Source organism: Elephantulus edwardii, unplaced genomic scaffold, assembly GCF_000299155.1.
Source record: "Elephantulus edwardii isolate Elephantulus edwardi_28Jun2011 unplaced genomic scaffold, EleEdw1.0 scaffold00138, whole genome shotgun sequence".
Lineage (NCBI taxonomy): Eukaryota > Metazoa > Chordata > Mammalia > Macroscelidea > Macroscelididae > Elephantulus > Elephantulus edwardii.
Genome location: NW_006399888.1, coordinates 3,612,934 through 3,636,649, shown reverse-complemented (window position 1 = coordinate 3,636,649; position 23,716 = coordinate 3,612,934). Strand labels below are relative to the sequence as shown.

Sequence of the window (23,716 nt, the reverse complement as noted above, 5' to 3'; positions counted from 1 at the left end):
TGGAAATGTTCCTGCAGATTTCCAAATGGCCCAGTGCCAATGAAGTATAGATACTGCTTCCTCCGAATGGTGATGGATGACTTTCATCTGTCTTTTATCACCTGAACAGTTTTCCGACCATAATGATAGTAGCTGTAAGCTGAGGCAGCCGTGGTGAATGCTGTAAAACACCTTTTATGGAAAGGGGATGGGGAACAAAATTTAGCTGGTAAGTCCAAAATCCAGTGAAAATTACTCCTTTTGAATTAGTAGTATCAAATAAAATCTAGCTTATGATCCCCTGAAAGAGAGTAACACTAGTTATGCCATTTTAATCACATAGTATTCCAAGTGTCTCATGTCCTTGTTTTAATCCCACAAGCTCATTTAATAGAGGAGGAAATGGAGTACGGGGTCTGTGTGTGGCTCAGCCTCATTCAAATGCCCACATGCTCCTTTCCACTGACCCACACTGCTCAGTTAAGAGTGGCTGTTGGGGAAGGCAAGTGTGAAACACACACAATTCTGTATGCAAACACTCAGAAAAGAGGAGGATGGTAAGTGATTGCCGTATGCCAAGGTTAATTAGACTCTAATTCATGCAGATTTTGAGAACCATAATATCTTGGGATCATTTTTAAAACCTTTCAACTTCTTTACTAATTTGCCCTTAAGAGAATTAACAGAACAAGCCTTCTTGCTTTTCTTTGAAATTCCCCAATAAAATCAAATGTTTAGCATTTTTAAAGATTCTTTGCTTAACTAACCTTGATTAGCCAATAATTCTTTGGCCTATCCTGTACCAAGCAAGAAAGTGTTAAAACATCTTTCTCCAAGTTTCCCTGCCACTCTTACCCTTTCACTAACAGCAGTCTGCAGTCAAGTGGCTGAGCATACTTACCCACACCACCACTTTGCATCTCAGCCCTCACTTGACGTGACGTCCCCTCCAGGAACTTGACCTAGACCACAAGCCTCAGACGCCCCTACCTCGCTAAAGCCTTGTCTTCCCTACAAGAAACCTACAAGTATTTTTTTTCCTTTTCAGAAACCTCAACACATTACCGGGACCTCTCAGCTTTTCAAGGTGCACAAAGTTACTAAACAGGATTTGTGGTAAACTTCTTGAGGACCCAGTCAGAAAATACAGCCCACAGCTCTAACCAGTCGGTGCTCAGGAAACACCATAAAAAAAAAACAAAGTTATCAGAGGCTTGTCACAATATGCCATTTTGCTGACATTCTCAAAGAGGACTTCTAAATTTAGCTTACCACAATATCTGAAGATATATGCTGTCAGCATAGTTGAAAACTGGAGCTGCCAGAGAAGCTGCCACCAAGATTAACTGGACTGCTGTGTTTACCTGGGGAAGGTGTGGAGAAAAAAAAATAGATATATAGAGATAGATAGAGATAGAGATAGATCGATAGATAATACAAAGTAATGCCAGCTATATCCTACTGCATTCCTGTGAGACAAAAAGAGTTAACCCAGCACGCTTAAAAGTGCTATATCCTCCGTATACTTAATGGGGCAACTTCACTCACAGGCCTGTCTGTCTTCACAGCTGCTCACAGAACACATCACTATCTGTACAGCAATTCAATGATGCTACAAATTTTTTTGCAATTTCTTTGCCCCCAACTGTCCATTAGAATATGAAGACAGCTAAGCTGCCTCTTCATAGGTGAGAAGGTACCAAGTAACTTATCTGCAGATTACAGAGCCAAACCCAAAACCGAGACTGCCCACGACCTCCTCCATGTATATCCTTTCGTGCGTCCGCACAGCAAACTCAGTAAGGTTAGAAAACGGAAATGCACTCCTCTTCCTGAAAGAGGCTTTCTAGAGGAGGCAATGCAGTCTCTATGGCCTAACAGGTGGCCCTGTGCTGAAAAGGAAGGACAAAAAACCAGAATCCACGGAAAGCTCCCTCTGCTCCTTATGTCCTGCAGCCAAACGACAAGGTATCCATTTAATTTTCAAAAGCAAATAAGCAAGTCTCTGCACATTTTTATACCACTTATTATGTAGTGATACACTTACACTGGGAGCTCTGGTGGCCTACTGGTAAGAAACGGCACTGCAATCCTAAATGCACGCAGTTCAAATACACCAACTGCTCTGTGGGAGAAGAATGGGCAATCTCCTCCCGTGCGATTAAACTGCCTCTGAAAACCCACTAGTGTCAGCTACGGGTCAGTTCCAACTCGACAGTACTCAACATCAACAGCACTCAAACAGCTGTACAAGTCATTTGAGGCCAGAAAAACCCATGCATGTATATAACAGTCCACCTGAGGCGCGATAAAAGCACTTGACCCAGTGATTGGGGTAGTGGGAGCAGGTATATCGGAGACAATGAGGTTGGCCTAGGATAGAGCAGGGCTCTTGTACATAGAGTTGCTATGACTTACAAGTGACTTAACGGCACATAACAACATGCCATCCTTATCATCTCTGACATACGAGAGCCCACTGCTGCAGTCACTGTGCCAATCCACCTTGTCGAGGGCATCCACTCTCATACCGGCCCCTCTACCTTTCCAAAGGTGTCCCACTGCAAAGATGGGCGACTCTTAAAAACATGCCCAAAATAGAGATGAAGTTTCACCATCCTTCTCTCAAAGGAACACCCTAGTTTAACTTTTTTTAAAAAAAAAAATTACTATCATTCAATGGTTTAATTTTCTACAAGATAGGTAAGTTTGTTCTCCTGAAAGTTCATAGACTGTTCTGTTGACCTGTTTTCTTCTCCAACACAACTCAAAAGCTTTGATTATTCTTCTGTCATCCTTACTCACTGTCCAACTTTCAGATGTATAGCAAGCAAAAGATATGGCTTCAAGACAACTATGATATATCATCTCACTCCAGTAAAAATAGCAAAATTTAACAGAACAGCAAATAACAAATGCTGGCAAGGTTGTGGAGAAACTGGAACTCTTATTCACTGTTGGTGGGAGTGTAAAATGGTGCAACCACTATAGAAGGCAGTATGGCACTTTCTCAAAAAGTTGCAAAGAACCATTTAACCCAGCAATTCCACTACTGGGAATATACCCAAGGAAACCATAACTGCCACCCAAGCAGATATATGCACACCCATGTTTATCGCAGCTTTGTTCATAATAGCAAGGAGTTGGAAACAACCTAAGTGCCCATCAACAGACGAATGGATAGAGAAGCTGTTATATATTCACACAATGAAATACTATGCTGTATTGAAAAGGAACTCATGAAATATTATTGACCCTGGAGGACATTATGCTGGATGAAATATCTCAGTCACAAAAGGACAAATACTGCACAGTGCTACTGTTGTAAAATGGGACTGATATTGGGGTTGGAGGGAGACTGAGAAAGATGGGATAAATTATGTATACTGCATTGAAACAGATAAAGGAGAGAACTGTTTAAAAGGGATATGTGATTAGGTATTATTGTCATGACAGGAGCCCAGAACAAAGGCTGCATAATAGAGTGGACTTGGGGTGGAGACTGTATAACAATAAAAGAATTTATTTGGGGAGGGAGGGGGTGTTCTGAGCAGGGAGGAAAGTGTGCAACAATGAATGAATGGAAATCCAAAGCCTCTGTGTAAATTTTCATTAAAATAAATAACTTTTAAAAAAAAGATATGGCTTGGATCAGGCACACTTTAAACTGATGTACCTACAGCTGATCTTCCCAGCGTAACTCATCTTGTGATTTCCCAATTGCTGCTCTCAAGGATCTTGATTGTGGATCCAAATAAGATGAAGTAGTTGACAACTTCAATCTTCTCTCTACCTATCATAATGTTACTTATTGGCCCAGTGATTTTTGTTCTCTTGATGGTGAGATGTAGTTCTTATCGAAGGCTGCATTCTTTGACCTTCTGTAGCAAATACTTCAAGTCCTCCTCACTTTCAGCAAGCAAATCTGTGTCATCTACATAATGCAGGCTCATTGAGAAGTCTTCTGATCCTAAGGCCACCTTCTTCTTCATAAAGTCTAGCTTCTGGTGTGATTTGTTCAGCATATAGATTGACTAGGCATGGAGAAACAATATAACCCTGGCACACATCTTTCTTGATTTTAAACCACACAGTGTTCTCTTGCTCTGTCTGGATAACGGCTTCTTGTTTAAGTACTGGTTTGGTATGAGCACAGTAACTGATTTGGGATTCCCACTCTTCTCAATGGTAGCTGTAATTTGTGGTGGTCCACACAGTCAACTACCTTTGCATAGTCCATAAAACACAGATGGTTATCCTTCTGGTATTCTCTACTTTCCACCAATATCCATTTGACATCGGCAATGATATCCTTGGTGCCCTGACATCTTCTAAATCCAGCTGGGATTTGGAGCAGTTCTGTCAATGTACTGTTCTAGACTTTTCTTAACAATCTTCACCAAGATTTTGCTTGTATGAGGTATCAATGATACTGTGTGGGATAGTTTCCACACTGTGCTGGCTCACCTTTTCTTAGGCATGGGAACAAATATGGAATGCTTCCAGATTTCCTGGCACAGCCTGGTGTGTACGTACAGTGCTGCATATGCTTGTTGGAAGATGTCAGTTGGTATTCCATCAATTCCTCGGGTCTAAGGTTTTGTCAATGCCTTTAGGGCAGCTTCACCTTCCTCCTCCATTACCACTGGTTCCTAATCATATGTGATTTCTTGAAATGTTAACAGCCAATTCTTTTTGGTACAGTGACTCAGTGTATTCTTTCCATCTTCTTTTGATACTTCCTGGATCATTTAAAATTTTACCCATAGCATCTTTCAGTTTTGGAAGTCAAGGCCTGGATTGATTCTTCAGTCTTCTTAAGACTGAGAAATGCCGAACTAGTTCTTCTTTTGATTTTATGATTCCAGTTTTGGAAGTCAAGGCCTGGATTGATTCTTCAGTCTTCTTAAGACTAAGAAATGCCTAACTAGTTCTTCTTTTGATTTTATGATTCCAGCTCTTTGCATATTCTGTCATAATAATTTTTTTTGTCTTCTAAAGCTGTCCTTAGAAATCTTCTGTTGAACTCCTTTACTTCGTCATTTCTTCCCTTTGTTTTGCCTTCTCAACACTCTAATGCAATTTTCAGAGTCTCTTTAGACATCTATTTTGGTCTTTTCCTTTTCCCCTATCTTTATAATGACCCTCCGCTTTCTTCATAGATGAGATCCTTGATGTGATCCCACAGCTTATTACCTTGTCTTCGATCAGCAGTGTTTAATGCCTAGAATCTGTTTTTGAGATGCTTTTTTAAAGTCAGGTGGGACAGACTCAGGATCCTATTCACTTCTTCCAAATCTGTTTTCATTTTCTTCAGTGTGTTTGAACTTGCACATGAATATCTGGTGGTCTGGCCCATGGTTAGCACGTGGCCTGGTTCTGACTGCTGAGATTGAGTTTCCCGATGACTTTTTCCAAAGATGTAGCCAATCAGGTAAGGTTCACACGTATAGCCACCGTGAGTAAAACTTTCTCCTTTCCCTTTACAAGTCCAACAATCACTCTTGAAAATGAAAATACCAGTCCTGACCCATTCATTCATAGTCTGTTATGAAAATCTAACCAATCTTGGGGTTTTTTCTTAAAAAAAAAAAAGAAAGAAAGAAACTATCTTATGAGTGTTTTCCCAGAGGGAAAGGTTGTAAAGGCAGGAGGGGATCTTCATAAAGTCTTTTATCCCACATATGTATGTATACATCAATCAAGAAGCAATACTCTCCCTTCACTGTCTCCAATCAGTTGCTGTTATCTTAGTCACAGATGTAATCTCTCAAACCACAAAATACAAACCTTTCAAAATACAACACACATGCTAAAGTTCCAAAAAGCTTTAGTTAAAATTGCTTCCATGATCCCATTTGCCATCTTCTACAAAGTACTGAAATAATCTGTCTCTTGTTCAACTGCTCCAGACTGGAATTCATATTCATCATAATACACATACATGCACGTGTGCACATGGGCACACACACATGCACATATGCGCGCGCGCGCACACACACACACACACACACACACACACACATGCACTCTCCCCACTGCCACCCCCCAACACACATTGTAGTTCTTACCTTGCTGATGAATGTTGGTTTTAATCTGGCGGTGGCATAGCAAGGATTAAAATATTTAGAAAGTGTTCTCTGACAGAGGACAGAAAAAACAAACCATCTTTTACTATTAGTTTTAAGGCAACCAATTTGTTATTACTTGTAGGTAAGAGTTACTTGCTAGTTCTATACCTAGGTCCACACTAGGTAAAAGAACTGCTGGTGGTACAGTGGTTAAGGTCACACTCTGAGGCCAGGCATTTGTCCCTGGCTTCTCTTTAAAGATGACAGGCTAGGCAGGACCCTGGGGCTAGGCAGACCCCGGGCTAGGCAGGACCTTAGGTAGGCAGGACCCCAAGCCAGGCAGACTCTCTGGGGCGGGGATCAACTAGAGGGCACACAACAAACTACTCCAGTTCTTTATGTGAATCTTCATTATTGTGTTATAGAAAATGTAACTGTTACAAAAATCTTCCCTTCCATGGTTAGTGAGAATCATTTTAAAGTATACAGGCTTATTTCTCAATTCCTATGTTAACAGCAAACAGATTTCATAAAGTGTGTTTGATCACATATTTTTACTAAATAAACTCACCTACTACTATTTTTATAAAAGATTAAAAACTGAAATATTGGTATCTCTCTAGTTTCATTAATTTGGAAACCAAAAGATGAAGTTATTATGTTTATGTGCTCAAATATTTGTAAAGCAATATTTGCAAAGAAATCATTCCATGTTCAGGCAACCTTTAATTTCAGTCTAGTTCTAGAGAATCCATATTAGTCAACAGGGCTTTGATCTAGAGAAACACACTAAATTTGCTGCCAGGTGGGCACTGGCTAGCCTTGTGATAAAGTGTTGGCAACCAAAAAGATAGTTTGACAGGAAAATACTCCTTCAACTAGCAAGATGACAACTATGCTTTAATTTTTAAATATTGTTGGTGACTGTAGGGAAAGTTTCCACAAAGTAAAACTCAGTATACAACAGAATAATTTGCTTTTCCCCCCTTTTACTCTTATGCTAAGTAATAATAAAAACACTTTTTTGACACAAACTCACCGGTGTTGGAAGAGTTCGATATCTGACATAAAAAACAGCAGCAATCAACATTATATCTCTTGAAATGATCAAATAAGTAAGTGAAACTGAAAACAAAAGTAGAATTCTGATTAGGATTTTGGAAATCATTTACAGATATCATAAATATAATACAGTCTCATCCATTTAGCCTTATTATTACCTGATTGTTTCACATAAGTGAAACATTTATAAGCAACGCTGTATTTGCATAATGAAATTGTATTCAGGTTACTGTCTTTATTTTTTAAATGAACATTTCCTTTCTGTATTAGTTTGCAGTGCGTACTGTGCATGTTACGTGTATGTATTACGTGGGCCCATTATATGTGAAAAACTATGGTGCTGATTAGTAGAATCAGTCACATTGAACCACAGATTTTTATGGTCACCTTTAATCTGCCCTCAAAAGAAAGTATCAGCTATGGCTTTTTACAATCCTATGTCTGCTTCTCAAATGTTGATCCTCTTGACTGTTTTTTAGCTGTATCTCTGTAGTCTATGTCGGCTTGTCGGCTCAGGCCCTGCTATCTCCCTGCTGCTTTGTGAACGCAGAGGGACAACAACCCGCCAGGCTTGTTAGGATTATAGGGGGGGAAAGGTAAAGGGTAGGAGGAACTTAACATTCTGCAGTCTCAGGAGCTCTAATTGTTTTTAAATCTACATTCTAGACTAATTCTCTGACAACCATTTCCTATGTGAATGATGTGCAGAAAAACCAAGAATTTTTTTGTCTGGCCATTTTTTCCCCATCATATTCTAATTCAACAAGAATTTTTCAATGGTTTTCTCATTACAAGAATTTATCATTTCTTCACCATCCATCCTGATGCCTGATGCTGCCAATTGGCCCAGTAGTGAGGATCTTTGTGTTCTTGACATTGAGCCTCAAGCCATACTTTGGCATATTTTCCCATGTGGTTTTTTTTTGGTTTTTTTTTCTATAATTATATTTTATTAATTTTCATAAACATTTACAGAGATTTTGGGTTTCCATTCATTCACCACTGCACCATTCTCTCTACCCTCCTCCCAGTTTGTTCTTGTCCAAATGCCACAGTGCTTGTCAAAGTCAGTTCTGATTAATCTTCTTTGTCGGTGTGTCCTTTGCCATTCCCTATCACTCCTCCCTGAGAGAGACTTCTCCCTGATTCATAAGGAAAAGGGGATGGCGTATTCTCTTAGCTACTTCCTGCTGAAAAGGGACGCTGTGGGTTTCAGGGTGAAGATCTTCTCTCACTACTCTAAAGGGCCCCTTTGGCAGTAGGAAACACATAAGACTATTATGGAGATTGATTTTGGAATTTAGGTGCACTCTTCCCATGTGTTTTTAACACATAAGAAAATGATACATTATTCTTAGACTGATGGTATAGCAAAATTGACATAATTTGGGGAGACAATTTTAAGGAATATATAGAATTTATCTTTTATTTCTGTTTTGGTGAAAGGTTTTTTGAATGGTTAAGTCTTAGCAGTAATATTTACCTATATTTTCTGTATCATCTGTAAAACTCTGACATATTAATGCAATAAAAAAATTAATGGATTTGCAAAACAGTATTGCATATGTATTAAATCCTTATTTTTGCATATCCATCTGATAGTTCAGTTAAAAAAAGTTTGGAAAGAAATACTGGTAATGGTTGTCTGCATATTTTTTTTTTTAAAACTTGGTTTGATTTTTGTGTTAATATGTATTATAATTTTAATAAGAATAAAAATGAAAAGAAAAAAAAGAATTTTTTCAGTGGTTTTCTCATCACTCCTTAGGCATTCTAGTTTAGACTCAGCAGAAGGGGTAGCCAAAGACCTCTTAATCCCTTCGTGAGAATGATAGCAAGAAGATTAAGTCTACCTTTTATATCTTTCTGGACTGTAGGAGAGTTTAATCATGAATATGTGGGGTTGTTTTTAATTAAACAGCAAAACCACCCTGAGGCTAGCAATAACACAATTTAAATGCCTTCGATTATTAAAATAAAAGGATCCTGGTACTTTTTAACAGCTTTTTGGGAATTATTTTGAGGCTACACTTAACAATCTTCTCCAGTGTTGAAATTCAATGGTCTATAATATGAAGAATATCTTGCTATTTTAATCACAGCTTTAAAATGTCAATCTCAGCTGGCCACTGCTCTGCTTTAAATATTGATCCCTGACCTGATTCTCAATGGTCACACCGTTCGAAATAGAAAATGTTTTGTTAAATTCGTATCCACTTAATTCATGACACCTGGTACAAGCAGAAAACATGACAGTAAGAAGCAAGCAACACCGCAGGTAAACCACAACTTTTAGGTGATCCTGAATCTGTAAAATCAACTTTTCTACGGCATTCATTTGGTGATAAAACCTAAAAACAATCACCATGGCAAACGCAGCAAACCCATCATAGAGTCAACAACATCCTCAAAGCTGCCTTAGTTGCAGAAGCTCACATTCCAGCCAACTCTATGGGCAGATCTAGCCTCACACAGGGTTCCTCCAGGACTGAAAGCACACAGCAACAGACCAAAGCTCACAGGACTTGAACATCTATCATGTAATGACCGCAGTGAAGGAAGGAACACGATTAAAACCTAAATAAGGTTAATGCAGGAAAGCAGATGAAGTAACGCAATACAAAGCAAAGGCTTACAGCTACCAAAAAGCACCATGTATTGGACCTCTGGCATTATTTTAACCATTTCACATACATTATGTCATTTATTTTTTTTTTATATTAACCTCATGAAATAGACTCCATCATTATTCCCATTTTACAAACAGCAAAAACAAGCAAACTCAGGCAGATTACACAATGAGGCCAAGGTCACCCTGTTAGCATGTAGTGCAGGCAGGATTAGAACTCTGTTCTTCAGCATTCACAGCTTGTGTGATCAGAGCTGTCACTGGGCTTCCAGCTCAGCAACAGGAAAATCTTCCAATGAGCATCTCATAGATTAGCATCTCGTTACAGGCTTATCAGAGTGTGCTAGTGTGTTCGTGGTGATGGGGGTATAAAACGTCGCAGAGATTGCTACCTGAGTTTTCTGTCTGCTGTCTAAAGTATGGCTAATGTTTGCAACAATGAGATCCACTGTGGGCATTTTATTACTGCTGAAAGAAGTAATACAATCAAGTCCTGTTTACTTACTCTAAGTGGTCCTACCAAGATCCACAGATTACTCCATTAACTTCTTTTTTTTTGGGGGGGGGGGGGTAACTTCTATTCTATTTGTTATTCCCATTCACTTTTTAAAAAATCATTATTCTGTAAAGTCATTCAGACTAGCAACTGTAATTTACCATATGGTAGACAAGGGGCCCTGTTGGTCCAACGGGCACACACCTGGCTGCTAACCCAACAGTCAGTAGTCTGCGCCCACCACCTCCTCTGGGGGAGAAGTATGTGGCAGGTAATGGCCTCAGAGACTGTACAGGGGAAGCGCTACACTTCCCTACAGGGTCACGGTGAGTCGGAATCAACAGCAGTGGGCTTACTTTGGTATATGCTATATACCAAATATAGTATATGTGCAAGAAATAATGCACCATGTGGAAGGGAACCACCATCTGGCAAAGGTGGCAAACACATGCACAAAAGCAAAGACAAATTAACCCTATGCTACTATAAAAATGGAATAAATTCAATAATCTGCTTACATCTATCTCCCCAATCTCATAAAAAAGATAAAAACTGGAATGTTTTCTCCCTATCCAGCTGAGTCCTGCTCGGCTGTAGGATGGGTCACAAAGAGGCCGAGCCAATGTGACGGCTCCCAGGTAACCACCAAAGTGGAGCATAAATAGCTAGTAAGTAAAAAAAAATAGCTAGTATTTTACTGATTACATTTTGAAATAATACATTGGCTTTATCTGACTAAACAAAACAAAGTAACAGAATTCTTTTCCTCTGCCTCGTTTTACTTAGCATTAGAAAATTTTAAATTACAGACTCTTGCTATAAGTACTTCAATAGGGATTACATCTCAATAACAAGAAAACAAAAATCCTCACCAATGAACCAACAGACAACATTCATGATAGATGAAGAAAAGATGATGTCAATGATTTCATTTTACTTGGAACCACAATCTACACACATGGCAGCAGCAGTCAAAAACTCCAAAGCAAAGCCGTACTGCACTGGGGAAATCTGCTGTCAGGGACCTCTCCAAAGTCCTAAAGCCCAGTAAAGTCCAAGGTATGCATACACCACGGTATTTTCAACTGCTTCCCATGTACCGGATAGCTGGACAATGAATAAGGAAGACCAAAGAGGAACAGATGCCTGTGAACTGTGGTGGTGACAAAGAGTAGTATCGCATGCACTGCCTGCCAAAAGAAGAAACAAGTCTGTCTTGAAGGAGGTACAACCAGAATGGTCCTTAGATGGTGAAACTCCATCTCCCACACTTAGTGCATATTTTCAGGAGGAACTAGTCTCTGGAGAAAGACATCATGTAAGGAAAAGCAGAGGTTGAGAGAAAACAAGGAAGTCTTCAATGAGACGGAATGACCCAGAGACTATCCCAGTGGGCTTGACATCAAGAGATGGTGAGGATGGTGCAGGCCAGCACAGGCTTCAGATCCGTCGTTCACAAGGTCACTGTGCGTCCTAGCACTCAGCAAAACCAGTAAATACTAGACAGGAAGGAACGAAAACATTACAGAGTGGGAGCAAAAAAGAGCAGACAACCCAAAGCTGGGTTTTGAAATGATTATTAATACTGACAAACCTCTGGCAACACTGATCAAGAGGGAAGATAAAACCAAGACAGGTAAACAGAGAAGAGAGCTGGCCAAAATTAATAAAGCAGAGTACAACAGAACTTCTAAAAATTGAAGAAGCGACAGAACAGACAAACACACACACACACCTGGGATTTTAAATAATGTCAATAGAATGCTCTTTGGATTCTTTTTTCTCCCCACAAATTCTGTTCATTAGAATGAAGGTCCCTCTTGCCGCCCTTCACCTCTCAACCACATCCACATCTCACCATCCTTTCAACGCAGTACATAAACATTGTTGTTACTGCCCTTGGGTGGAAAGTGACCCATAACTGACCTTCCAGCGGCTTTTCAGAGGCAGTAAATATCAGGAGACTACCTCTCTTTCTCCCTCTAAGCAGCTGGTGGATTCGAACCATGTGCCTTCAGTTGGCAGCACAGCTACTCCTACCACTAGGACACTAGAGCTCTCTATGTAAACATTAGTCCAAGTATTTTTAAATTTGATATTGGAAACTAAAAACTGAAAGGTAAAGGACTTTTCTATCAAATGCCAGTAATAAGCTACTAAAGGGCCACATAGTCGCGCTTCTCTTCTCAGAGCCCATTTCTAATTCTTAGGAACCGATTAATCTGAATTGAGGGAGAAAAACTGATTAATTAATAAATACAGCTGAGGCAGAAAATAAAGCGTATGAGAAATATAAAACATGAGTGAAGGAAAGACAATACACAAAAAGGGTTTGATGAGACATTGTGATTGATGCTATAAAATAATGAATAAAAACCCCTATGACTTGTAAACTTGCATGCAAATGAAGAAATTTTTTTAAAAAATAAGGCAAAACAGCAACAGATTATATCAGAAGAGTATTCAGAAAATTTAGAAATTATTTTTATTTGAAAACTGCGTGGCAGTCTAAATAACAATTTTACAGACATTTTCAGGACCCAGAGTTCTCCTTCATTAAGACTAAACTGTACTTAAGATAAAAAGATTTTAAACGGCTTTAAACAAACAGGTGCCATTAACAGCAACAAAGCAAAACCCACTGCTGTGGAGTTGGCTGCAATTCACAACACTCTCCCACTGGCTTCTAAGGCTGTGAATCTTTCCGGGCAGAGAACAGACTGCCACCTTTGTCCCAGCAACAGCCAAATGGCAGTCTCTGGATTAGCAGCGCCACACATTGCAAAATACAGTACCTGAGGTCCCTAGTAATATTTAATATATAACGCAGCTCAAAAAGATTCTAGAATAACATGGACTAACATTATGAAATAATATTTGCTCCATTTTCATTTTAAACAATCTTATTAAGAATACGATTCTTTTCCTATAACACAGACATAAATGTTAATATAAAATAGCTCAACAAGTAAACAGTTAAGTAGTTTAAAATGAAGTAAACAATTTAAAGTTGAGCAACACAGTTTTTGAAACGAATTATCTGTGTCTCAGTCAAGAGAAATCCTCCTCTGACTAATGCCATGATGATGTTCTTACCTGGAATAAGGTCTGCATAGGTCAAGCTAACATACAAGATACTGATAAGTATTTTATCAGCAAGTGGATCAAGAGCACTTCCCAAAGCTGATTTTTGATTGGCCCAGTTTCGAGCAATAAATCCATCCAACTGAAAAGAGAAGGTTTTTAAAAAAATAAATGTCATAATAGGTACAGACTAGATTATCTTGAAGTTTAAAAATAATCACTAGTTTTATAAAATGTTAATAAAATCTCATTTCTTACACCCAAACACTCTCATTTTTCCACTGGTACATATTTAACTTCTAACAATTTTGTTAGTTTCAAACTTAAGGGATGAAAATAAGCTCACATTTCAATAGTACTTTTCTTTCTCACAGCCTTCCTGTTATTTCTCATTATTTTTCACAATACCCTATTGTGAGAGAAACCCAAACACATTTCAGAGATGTAAAGAGTCCATCTAAAACTAGGCAAGACTGACAGAACCTGGCCTAGGTGCCTGTCTTCACACCGTGACTATTCTAAATAAGCTCCTTTTATTTGCAAGGACAACCATTTTAACTGTGAGACAATTTCATAACCCTTTGTGTATTTTTCAAGAAACTCAGCTGGTACAGTGGTGAAGTGCACCCAACTGCCAACTCAAAGGTCAGTGGTTTCAATCAGTCAGCTGCTCTAGGAGTGGAAGATGGGGCAGCTTGTGTGTTAAAGGTACTAGAGTCTTGGAAACCTGGATGGGGCAGTTCTAGTCTGTCCTGTTAGGTCACCAAGAGTCAGAATCCACTCAACAGCAACAGGTATTACTGGCACGTCCCTGGGTAGCCATACAGTAAGATCTCAACTACGAGCTGGAGGTCGGCAGTTTAACTCCATCTAGAGGAGTCCAGAAGACAGGCCAAGAGGGTGCTGTGGAGCAGAAGTCCTCGCCTGCACACACAGGGCTCCCTGGGTCAGAACAGGCTCCAGGGCCACTGCCAACAGCTTCTCCAAAACGGGATCCAACGCTCGAAGTTCTACTGTCATTTTCAACTTTTTAGTTACGCTTGTGAACTATCACTGCTCATTTTATGTTCAGGTCACATTTGCTTGCCCTGCATTTGAGCAAAAAACTTCATTCACTGCATTTAGCGTAGGTAAAATTTTTATACTTAATTATTCACTAAGCTTGGAAACAAATCCTATTTTAAAGCAGATGCCATAGTTACCCAAGGGACGTCTCTAAGCCAAACGGGACCCACGTACAGACTAGTTTGGGGTAACTTGTCAAGAGCTTTTCATTCAAAGTTTCCCCATGAATATCTAGATTTTTAGCCTAATTTGAGAAACAGAAAAACCAAGCCACCTGGGATCACAAAATATTGGGCCTAAGTAACGCCTAACCGCACCACACAAGGCAGGAGGACATTTTCTGGGTTGCTGTTATGCACTGCTGAGTTGCCTGAGACTCACAGAAGCCCTGTGTACAACAGCTCTGAAGCCTGTGCTGTCCTGAGCCAGTCTCACCCATTCTTGACACCTAGCCCCAATTACCCTAGTCAGTGAGTCAATCTCTCTCTTCGGGGTCTTCCTCTCTTTCACTGCACCTCCATTCTTACAAGCATGATGCCCTTCTCCAAGGACTGGTCCCTCCTGGCCACATGACCAACAAATGTGAGCTAAATTTGAGGGCTCGGCCTCAGGTGCCGTATCTGTTGGCCTGCTCTAAGTGTTGTACGTAAAATTTCCGAAGTTCTGTTCATTTGGAAGTAGATGTCCAATCTTTTTCTGATTAGTCAGTCTCAATAAATATGAGATGTTTTCTACTCCTATTTCCATGGGGAAAAATTAATTTAGAAGCAATTAAACATGATACACTTTAAAAGGTGAATAGGTTCTCTATATCTCAAGTACTCCAATACTTGAGACAGCAGTATCATGGGACAGGGGTTATAACCATGGTCTCTGAAGCTGAATGGAACTGGGTTCAAGTTCTGGCTCTGCTATTAAAATGTGTTATCTTAAGCAATCTCTAATCACGCTGAGCCACAGATTCCCTACTGGTAAACCAGAGAAAACATTAGCTACCCCAAAGTACTGGTTTGTTGTCAGAGTGAAGTGTGCTTAATACTTTTCAGTGATCAACACGCTGCAAAGTGAGTTACTACTACCTATTTCTATCACAATATACAGAAGCATTTTCTTAAACTGTCAGATAACAGTTAACAGAGTGGCCAGAACTGGGCACTGAAATATCCTTGATAGATCATCTCAGTTCTGCTTCTGATTACAGGAAACTTAACCTCATTTTTTCACCATTGTTGTTTTTGTGTCCTGTCAAGTTGGAACCGACTCATAGCTGAGCCTCTAGCAGGTTGTCAGAGGCAGTTAATGGCATGGGAGGAGACTTCCCACCCTCCATTTCTACATTTTCACAATTACCACTCATTTCTACACTATCCATCTCGAATCTACGTCACACTCTAGGGCTATCAACATCGTTCCTGCTTTGCAAACCCCTGTAGCTCCCTCAACTAGATTTCAACACTGGTTAAATGCAGATCTTTCTACCCTAGGCCCGCTCTCAAACAACTGAACATTGCTACAGACACAGACACACACACACACACACACACACGGGCTGGAAATCACAGCTTCTATGAAATGGCCAGGGCGAACTCTGGTCGCAAAGGCTGTTACACAAAACGGAGGCAGTTCAAATCCAGCAGCCATTCAAAGGGAGAAAAACGGGCAGGCTCTTCCCGTAAAAGACTGACAGACGTGGAAACCCGACGGAGGCTCACTACAAATCGGGACGACTCCGGGGCCCTAAGTAGTGGAGGAGCTCTTTTCAAACAACTCCCAAACCTTCTACTCTCAGTGATGATTTTGTCTATTTTCTTTCCAGTTCTGCTAGTTTTTATTTTCCATGGCCGGAAGTCTCCTTCAAAGAAGAGACATAAACATATATTGCTGAAGGATTCTTAAAGCCATCTTACATTGTGAGGCACCCACAGAATCAAGTTTTTTTTTCCAAATAATATTGTTGTTCTTGCAAATACAAATGGAAAGATCTAACAATGCAAGTTTCTACTGTATTTATCAATTTAGAGACACTGATCATATCTAGTTCTTAAAAGGACATTAAAAGATATTTTTCCTAGTTAAGCAGAACTACTGTGTGATTTTCCAAAGACTACCAGGTGATATTTTTTACTTAAGGCTTAAAGATAATCTCCACATAATAGTCCCAGGGGTTCATAGAGCCTCCAGGACTCTAAAAAGCCTACAAGAATTTTAAAGTCTAGTCTACATTTGCCATGTTAATTAGGACCCCTAAGTAAAATGTTTACTAAAAATGTGCAGTCTTGGTAACAGGGCGTGATCCAGTTGTTTGCATCTCACGGTTCATGGAGGCGATTAGCTGCATCTTCTTTCTCTTCCACTGCTGATTCATTTTCTGCCCTCCTCACTGGTTGATCCTTTCCAGTTCTTACTGGTCTTTTTCTCACTTCCCTGAGCCCCTCTCTTCTTTCACCACAGCCAAGATGATTTCTCAGACGCACTGGACAAACTATCCACTAAGTTTCACACCTCTCTCTCACAAGGACGTCCTCTAACTCCAAACTACTTATTCACTGCCCATTTGGTACCTTGATGTAGAGAAACAACATTGTTATCCCCCAACTTTATTAAAAAAAAACACTAGAAAAAAATGTTGTATCTACACATCTGGTTGTTGAAAAAGAGCCCAGCGCTCGTGCTTTGTCTTGCCTCCATAGCCCATCCACACACGTCAACACTATTTCTAAAATACACCCTTGCCCTATCCACTTCTTTCCAACTTCAAACTATCATCACAGTCCAGGCTAGCATCACTGAGGGTTCCCAGACTACAGGAAGCCTCCTATCAGTCTCTGCACCTCCACGCTTGCCTTTCTACTATCCAATTCCTACAAACAATACAAATCAGATCATAATAATGCCCTCTGATGAGTTGGCTAGTCACCCAGTGACCAGTTTAGCCATTGAAAACTCTACAGCATACATACAGAACATACCTGTGAAGAGTCCATACACACTATCTTAAATGATTAAAAAAATATTAATGAGTACTCATTCCCATCTGAGGGAATACTGCAATCTTGCGTGGCAGTTAAAGGGATTGAGTCCAGCAGCTGGAAAAGATCTTGTCTGTTATGCTAATACAGACATAAAGACATACATGCGCGTGCACGCGCCCACACACACCCCTCTCTCAGTAAAATGGCCTCTGATAGATCTGGAGACTCTATTAGGTTTCAGAGATAAAAGCTGAGACAAAAGAAAGATTGTTAAGAACGGGGAAACGTGGTGACCAAAAGGAGCTACCTGTCACAGAATGAGACAAAAGCACTCTTTTGTTACCCTCAAAATCTTCCATTAATTCTAAATTGCTCACCAGTGCTACTGGGCAAGTAGAATTTTGCTTCTGTGAACCTCAAAGCAAACAGGAAAACAGGTAATATTACAAAGATACTATCCAACTTTCATGAATAGAAAAATTATTTGATTCTATTCTCACTAAACAGATTCTGAACGAAGCTTTTAAAACATGCATCCTTTGAAGGAGGGTCAAATTCTGTGCTGTCTGGGTGCTTACATTTATCTCGGGTCAGCCCTGCCCAAGACTACACTTCATGTCTTCCTACTTGTTAATTCTGCCTACGAGATTTTACATGTTTTTCTCTTATTCACACACCACTTCTCTCCACTCTATTCTGTCAGAGTGTGTACCTTTGTAAGCTACTTCTAAACCCTCCAAAACAAGGTGAACAATAAAACAAATGTTATACAAGATGGAGTTTTCTGTTCTGTCCAAAAAATTGAACCCATAAATTATAATCTGAGATATTTTTAATAATCTACTATAAAAAACACAGATGTGTCCTGGAGCTCTCTTTTCCTTTTTTCCATCTGCTAAGACAGTAGGACTAAAATTACTAGGGAGGATAGGAGAATTGATGCCTTTGAGCTGTGGTGTTGGAGAAGAGTACTGAATATACCATGGACTGCTAGGAAAACAAACAAGTTCGTCCTAGAGAGGGTGAACCCAGGCTGCTCCTTGGGAGCAAGGATTCTGCAGCTTCATCTGACATAATTTAGATGTGTTGCAAGGAGGGACCAGTCGTTGGAGAAGGACATCATGCTTGGGTGGGTGGAAAGACGGTGCAGGAGGGGAAGACCCTCTATGAGGTGGATTGATTCAGTGACTAGGGTAGTTTGGGTGGGTGTGTCGGAGACAGTGAGATTGGCACAGGATAGAGCAGAGTTTAGGGCTGTTGTACATGGGGGTCACTATGAGTTAAGGCAAATCGACACACATAATAAGAACAAGATAATAGGTAGAGGAAGGAAATCCAATGCTTACTCCTACCCAAGGTCTTCTGCAGGGCGGCTATTGGGGAGTGGTGCAGGGGTCAAGAATTTAATCCTGGAGTGTCAAGTGCCTCCTGTGAGCTTAACCCTGACATGAGTTCTGTCCTCCACAAAAATTCCTGGTCAAATCCTTTCTTCCTTGAATTACAACTGTTCCACGTTTTCTCTCTCCATCAGTAAAATCAAGTGTCATTTCAGATCAGAATCATTCTCTCTACCCTAGCTCACAATAAACAGAAAACTGCTGTCCAGGGCTCTTACTTCTATTGCTAAAGCAAGCATTCAGTTCATTCAAGATTTCTGAGGCTTGAGGGGGGCACCAAAGGGGAGGAAAAACCTCCTTCCTATGTCTTCCTCCTTTAAAATCTTCATCTTTCTCCTAAGATTATATAAAGTCCCATACAGATGCTAAAGTCAAGTTGTCAAACAAAGTACCAGGTTAAACCCATCATGAGAATTTCCATCCAAAGAAACCAGATCACGGCTGGGCTAATGCACCACAGTGGCAGACACTGGGATCCAGAGGGGTGTGTACAAAACAAGGGGCGTATTCACAACTTACCAAATCAGTTAGACCAGCTAAAGCAAAAACTCCTAATGCAATATTGAAATCTTCTTCAATAATCAAGTAGCCCAGAACCGGGGCCAGGCCAATTCTCGTCATTGACAACATATTGGGGATTGTCCATGGGTTTTCATACTGAAATACAAAGACAACCAAGTTTAAATACTAAAACCGCATCCCTTAAATAGCCGCGTGCATTGGAAGAGTACATTTCATTAGTGTAAGGATCAAGAGCTACACAGACTCTAAATGTATTACTTTCTATGGAGCTTTTATTATTTTTGCAATATTCTTTTTACACACATTTCTCTCAAATTGTCTTTAACAAAATAAAGATGAAGATGTATTAAGTAGTCAACATAGAAAGTTGTCTACTATATTTAAATATTTTTCCCAAAAGATATAAACATGTTTTACCTACTATATAAATCAGGCCGTCAATATACGACTTCATCCTGAGAATTCAGAATCTTACTAACAACACTGCTTTTAAGAAAGAAATCTCAGGAAGATCTTTTGCATCATTTAAGACTAGTCCGTTGTGTGTGCCATCAAGTCGGAATTGACTCACAGCTGACCCTCCAGCAAGACTGCAGAAACTATTGCGTGGGAAGAAGCTGCTCGTCTTTCTCCTGAGGAGCAATTGCTGGATTCAAACCACGTACTTTCATGTTGGCAGCACAATTCTTTATCACAAAGCCACCAGATCTCCTTTTTCTCCTATGAGAAGTTGGTAGATTTGAACTGTCAGCCTTTTGGTTAGTAGCCCACTATCAATTCTAGGCATTTTGACTTAAGAGATTTAATGCAAATATCTTCCTTTATGTCCTACATACAAGCATCAAGGAAATGCTGAAAGAAAGGAAGAAAGAGAGAGGGAGGGAGGGAGGGAGAGAGGGAGAGAGGGAGAGAGGGAGAGAGGGAGGGAGGGAGGGAGGGAGAGGGGGAGAGAGAGAGAGAGATTGAGATTGCTTGCTTGCTTGGCTCCACAGTCAACACTCTTGGCACCAGTAGCCAGGAAATTGAAAGACGTATTTCCATGGGAAAGTCTAGTCTACTGTTAGGGACCTCTCCAAAGTACTGAAGAGCAATGGTGTCTCTCTGGAGACTAAGGTGCGTCTGATACAGGCCACGGTCTTTGCTATCACTTGTTATGCATCACAGAGTTGGACAATGACTATGGAGGACAGAAGGAGAACTGATGCCTTTGAGCTGTGGTGCTGGAGAAGAGTATTTGAGAGTACCATGGACTGCTAGGAAAACAAAGATTCATCCTGGAGAGGGTTAAGCTGGGCTGCTCCTTGGAGGAAAGGATTCTGAGGCTCCATCTGACATACTTTGGACATGTTGTAAGAAGGGACAAGTCCTTGAAGAGGGACATCATGCTTGGGAGGGTGGAGTGACAGCGCAGGAGGGGAAGGCCCTCTATGAGGTGAACTGATTCAGTGACTGGGGTAATTGGGATGGGTGTGCCAGAGGCAGTGCGATTGGCACAGGACAGAGCAGAGTTTAGGGCTGTTGTACATAGATAGGGTCGCTATGAGTCACAAGCGACTCGAAGACATAACAACAACTTTATATATACACACACATATATATACCTATGCCCTCGGGCCTGTCTTTCATTGTTTTTGTTCAGACATTCCTCTAGGTCGTATAGCCCTGGTATACAAGTTGCCGTACCTCGTTCACTTTTGGTTGCTGTGAGGCTGAACACCATGACACTGATGTGTCAAATGCGTTAATGATTGGCTACCCAGTGTGGACAGAGAGTGGGGTGGAGCTCCCCAATTAAAACAAGTTTGGAAGGAGGAGAGGCATTCACTTCCATAACAGCTTGCCTCCAGAAACCCTATGAACCTGGAGAGAGGATGAAAGGCACCCAAGCTAGAGGACTCTCCTTCATAAGAGTCTCTATGAGTCGCCTGCGACTCAACGGCACTTAACAACAACATATATATACATATAGATAGATAGACAGACAGACACACACATATATATATACACACACACACATAGTGTGTATGTGTGTGTATCTTTCTATCTATCTATGTATCAACACACACACACATATACACACACGAATAGACAAAAGTGCTCAAATTCTCTAACCTCACTGCTAAATTGGAGTATGGTTTTTAAAAGCCAATGAAGAGAGGCTTAGGGATAAAGATTTCTGGGAAACAAAGAGAAGTTTCAGAAATCTATTTTAAACAGACAAAGAATAATGTTAAGCCCCCCACTGGCTGGGAGCCCACAGCTTTCACAATCCCCTGGGGTGTTTTATGATCCCTGGAAACTTCATTTGGAGCCAACAACTCAACTCACTGCTGTCAAGTGAAGCTGCTGAAAATTGGCACTAACAAAAGGCTGTGTGGCAGCTGCTCTGAAAAACAAACTTCCCTTGCAAATGTCTCCCGAGAGGCCCCTTCAACTTTCAAACACATCAGAGGAGAGAAGACACTGCACAACAGGAAACAAAATGGCACCAAAACGTCTTTGCTTAATGCCTGGATTTTTTCCTCCACTGAGTCAAGGCTGCCACTTGCACCCCACGAGACTTTCTCCTAATGAGAACTGACTCCAAGTAACCTCCCCTTTAATCAGTAACCACACTGCCTGCCCTTTAATACTGGTTAAAACAAAATTAGTCCACTTCTCTTTGTAAGAACATCTTTGAAATTTTTAAAGGCCCATTCTGTAAGAAAAAGCTTTCCCTAAAGATGTAAACTGTGTTATAAATACTATTTGGCACAAAACACTGAACTCAGTTTGCAGGGATATTGGGGGCGGTGAGTTTTGGGGTCAGTTGGCATAAAGACTGAAAGTGACACATAAATGTACAACTCTTGAAAGAACACTCACCAAACAAACAGCAAGGCAACAAACCTCTACTTAGGGTCTCTCATTGAAAGCAGAAGACATTATACAAGTAAATGGAAACAACCTTGGAATTTGTTCCAAATTCAAGTTCAAAGGTCAGAGTGTTTTCAGAGATGGGGCAGGGGCGAGAAAGATGATAATTTTGTTGACCAAACTCCAAATAAGCAAGAAACGGATTCAAAGTAGAGCAACTGATAGGGAACGCCAGGAGACTAAAAAGGCCTGAATAAACTGGAGGCTATCTAGCCAATTCCGTGATTGTCAGGGCCATCCTGGGGTAAAATTAAAATCAAAAGTTGCACACTGATCATATCAACTTGATGAATTAAGAAAAAGAGCTGAAGAGGGCTCTGGTGGCAATAAGCTGCACTGCAATCCCATAGGTTCGCGGTTCGAATCCACCAGATGCTCTGCTGGAGTAGGTGAGGCAATCTCCTCCTCTACCAGTCAGATCCGACTTGTCGGTATACACACAAAAAAATAATAAAATAAAATTTTTTAAAAAAAGAAAAAGGAAGAAGGGCTGATGAAATGGTTAAAGAGGTTCTTATTTTTAGCTCCAGGTAAAACATCTCTGTCACAAAATAACCTCCGTAGTGGCTACTTGTTAAATGTGTCAATGTTTCAAAATGAAAATTAATTGAAAGGTAAAAACTAGAATTATCTAAATTAAAATTAAAATCTCTGATTTACTCAACCATATAACCTGGGGCATACTCGACCAAAACTCCTGGCGCCTGGCAAGGACTTCTGTCGGGATGTGGAGACCTCGGGACAGCCAGCACTCACTCCCAGGGCCACATGCTTGTAGCTTTTAGTGGCGTTGAGACCCCCGCCGGGATGCGGCCACCTCAACCCATGCTGTCCATCTGATGACAGCAGTCGGGGGGGCGGCTGAAGACCTAACAATGGAGGATGTAATAATTGCAGGAGTCTTGCTAACATGACATCAAAAGGTCGCTCGCCACACTCCTGCCAGGACAGCGTCTCAACAGGTAGAGAAAGAGGTAAATGGACACATATACTCCGTTCCCCTCTCTCAAAAATCGCGTTCTCTTAATTCTTTCTCTGTAATCAGACACCAAAGCACCTTTAAGTTACAGGGAACTGATTTCACTCATCTGCCTCCTCTCAAAGTTAGGGAAACCAACCTGTACCCGCCAACAGAAAGGACTGATCACACAACTTTCGGAAGATTCTCACTGCCTTATTCTAAAAGGTGGGAATTCGCGTCTAGGACATCACGGTCTTTAAGTAAGAAGAGGGGTGAAAGGATAGAGCGGACCACGGAGACGAGGGGCACCAACCAGATGGCAGCGCGTCTGGTGGGAGCCCCGGGAATCCGCCCGATCTCTGCTCCTAACCTCTGACCGGCACAAGGGGTGTAAAGCGCACAGACGCAAGCGCCGGCGGGCGACCCCGGCCCGGGCACCCCGTCGGTACGTACCAGGCTAGCGGCGCCGGAGGCCCTCCCTCTGCCCGCAGCCTCGGGCGCCCCCTTGCCCGAGTCCGCGCTGTGGCTCCGTGGTCGGCTCCGCGGCCAGCAAAGGCCGAGC

At 40.9% G+C, this 23,716-nt stretch overlaps 1 protein-coding gene across 1 annotated transcript in view; it reads right to left on the bottom strand.

Moving 5' to 3' along the window:
- Nucleotides 1-83: 83 nt before the first annotated feature.
- The window catches only part of CRLS1 (cardiolipin synthase 1), a 23,822-nt gene continuing 189 nt past the window's right edge, over nt 84-23,716 (bottom strand). The window contains exons 2-7 of the mRNA XM_006894265.1: nt 19,275-19,412; nt 13,334-13,463; nt 7,090-7,175; nt 6,051-6,119; nt 1,252-1,343; nt 84-171 (exon numbers count right to left, since the gene is read on the bottom strand). Of these exons, the coding sequence (XP_006894327.1) occupies nt 84-171; nt 1,252-1,343; nt 6,051-6,119; nt 7,090-7,175; nt 13,334-13,463; nt 19,275-19,412 (603 nt within the window). The remainder of the gene's footprint in view (nt 172-1,251; nt 1,344-6,050; nt 6,120-7,089; nt 7,176-13,333; nt 13,464-19,274; nt 19,413-23,716) is intronic.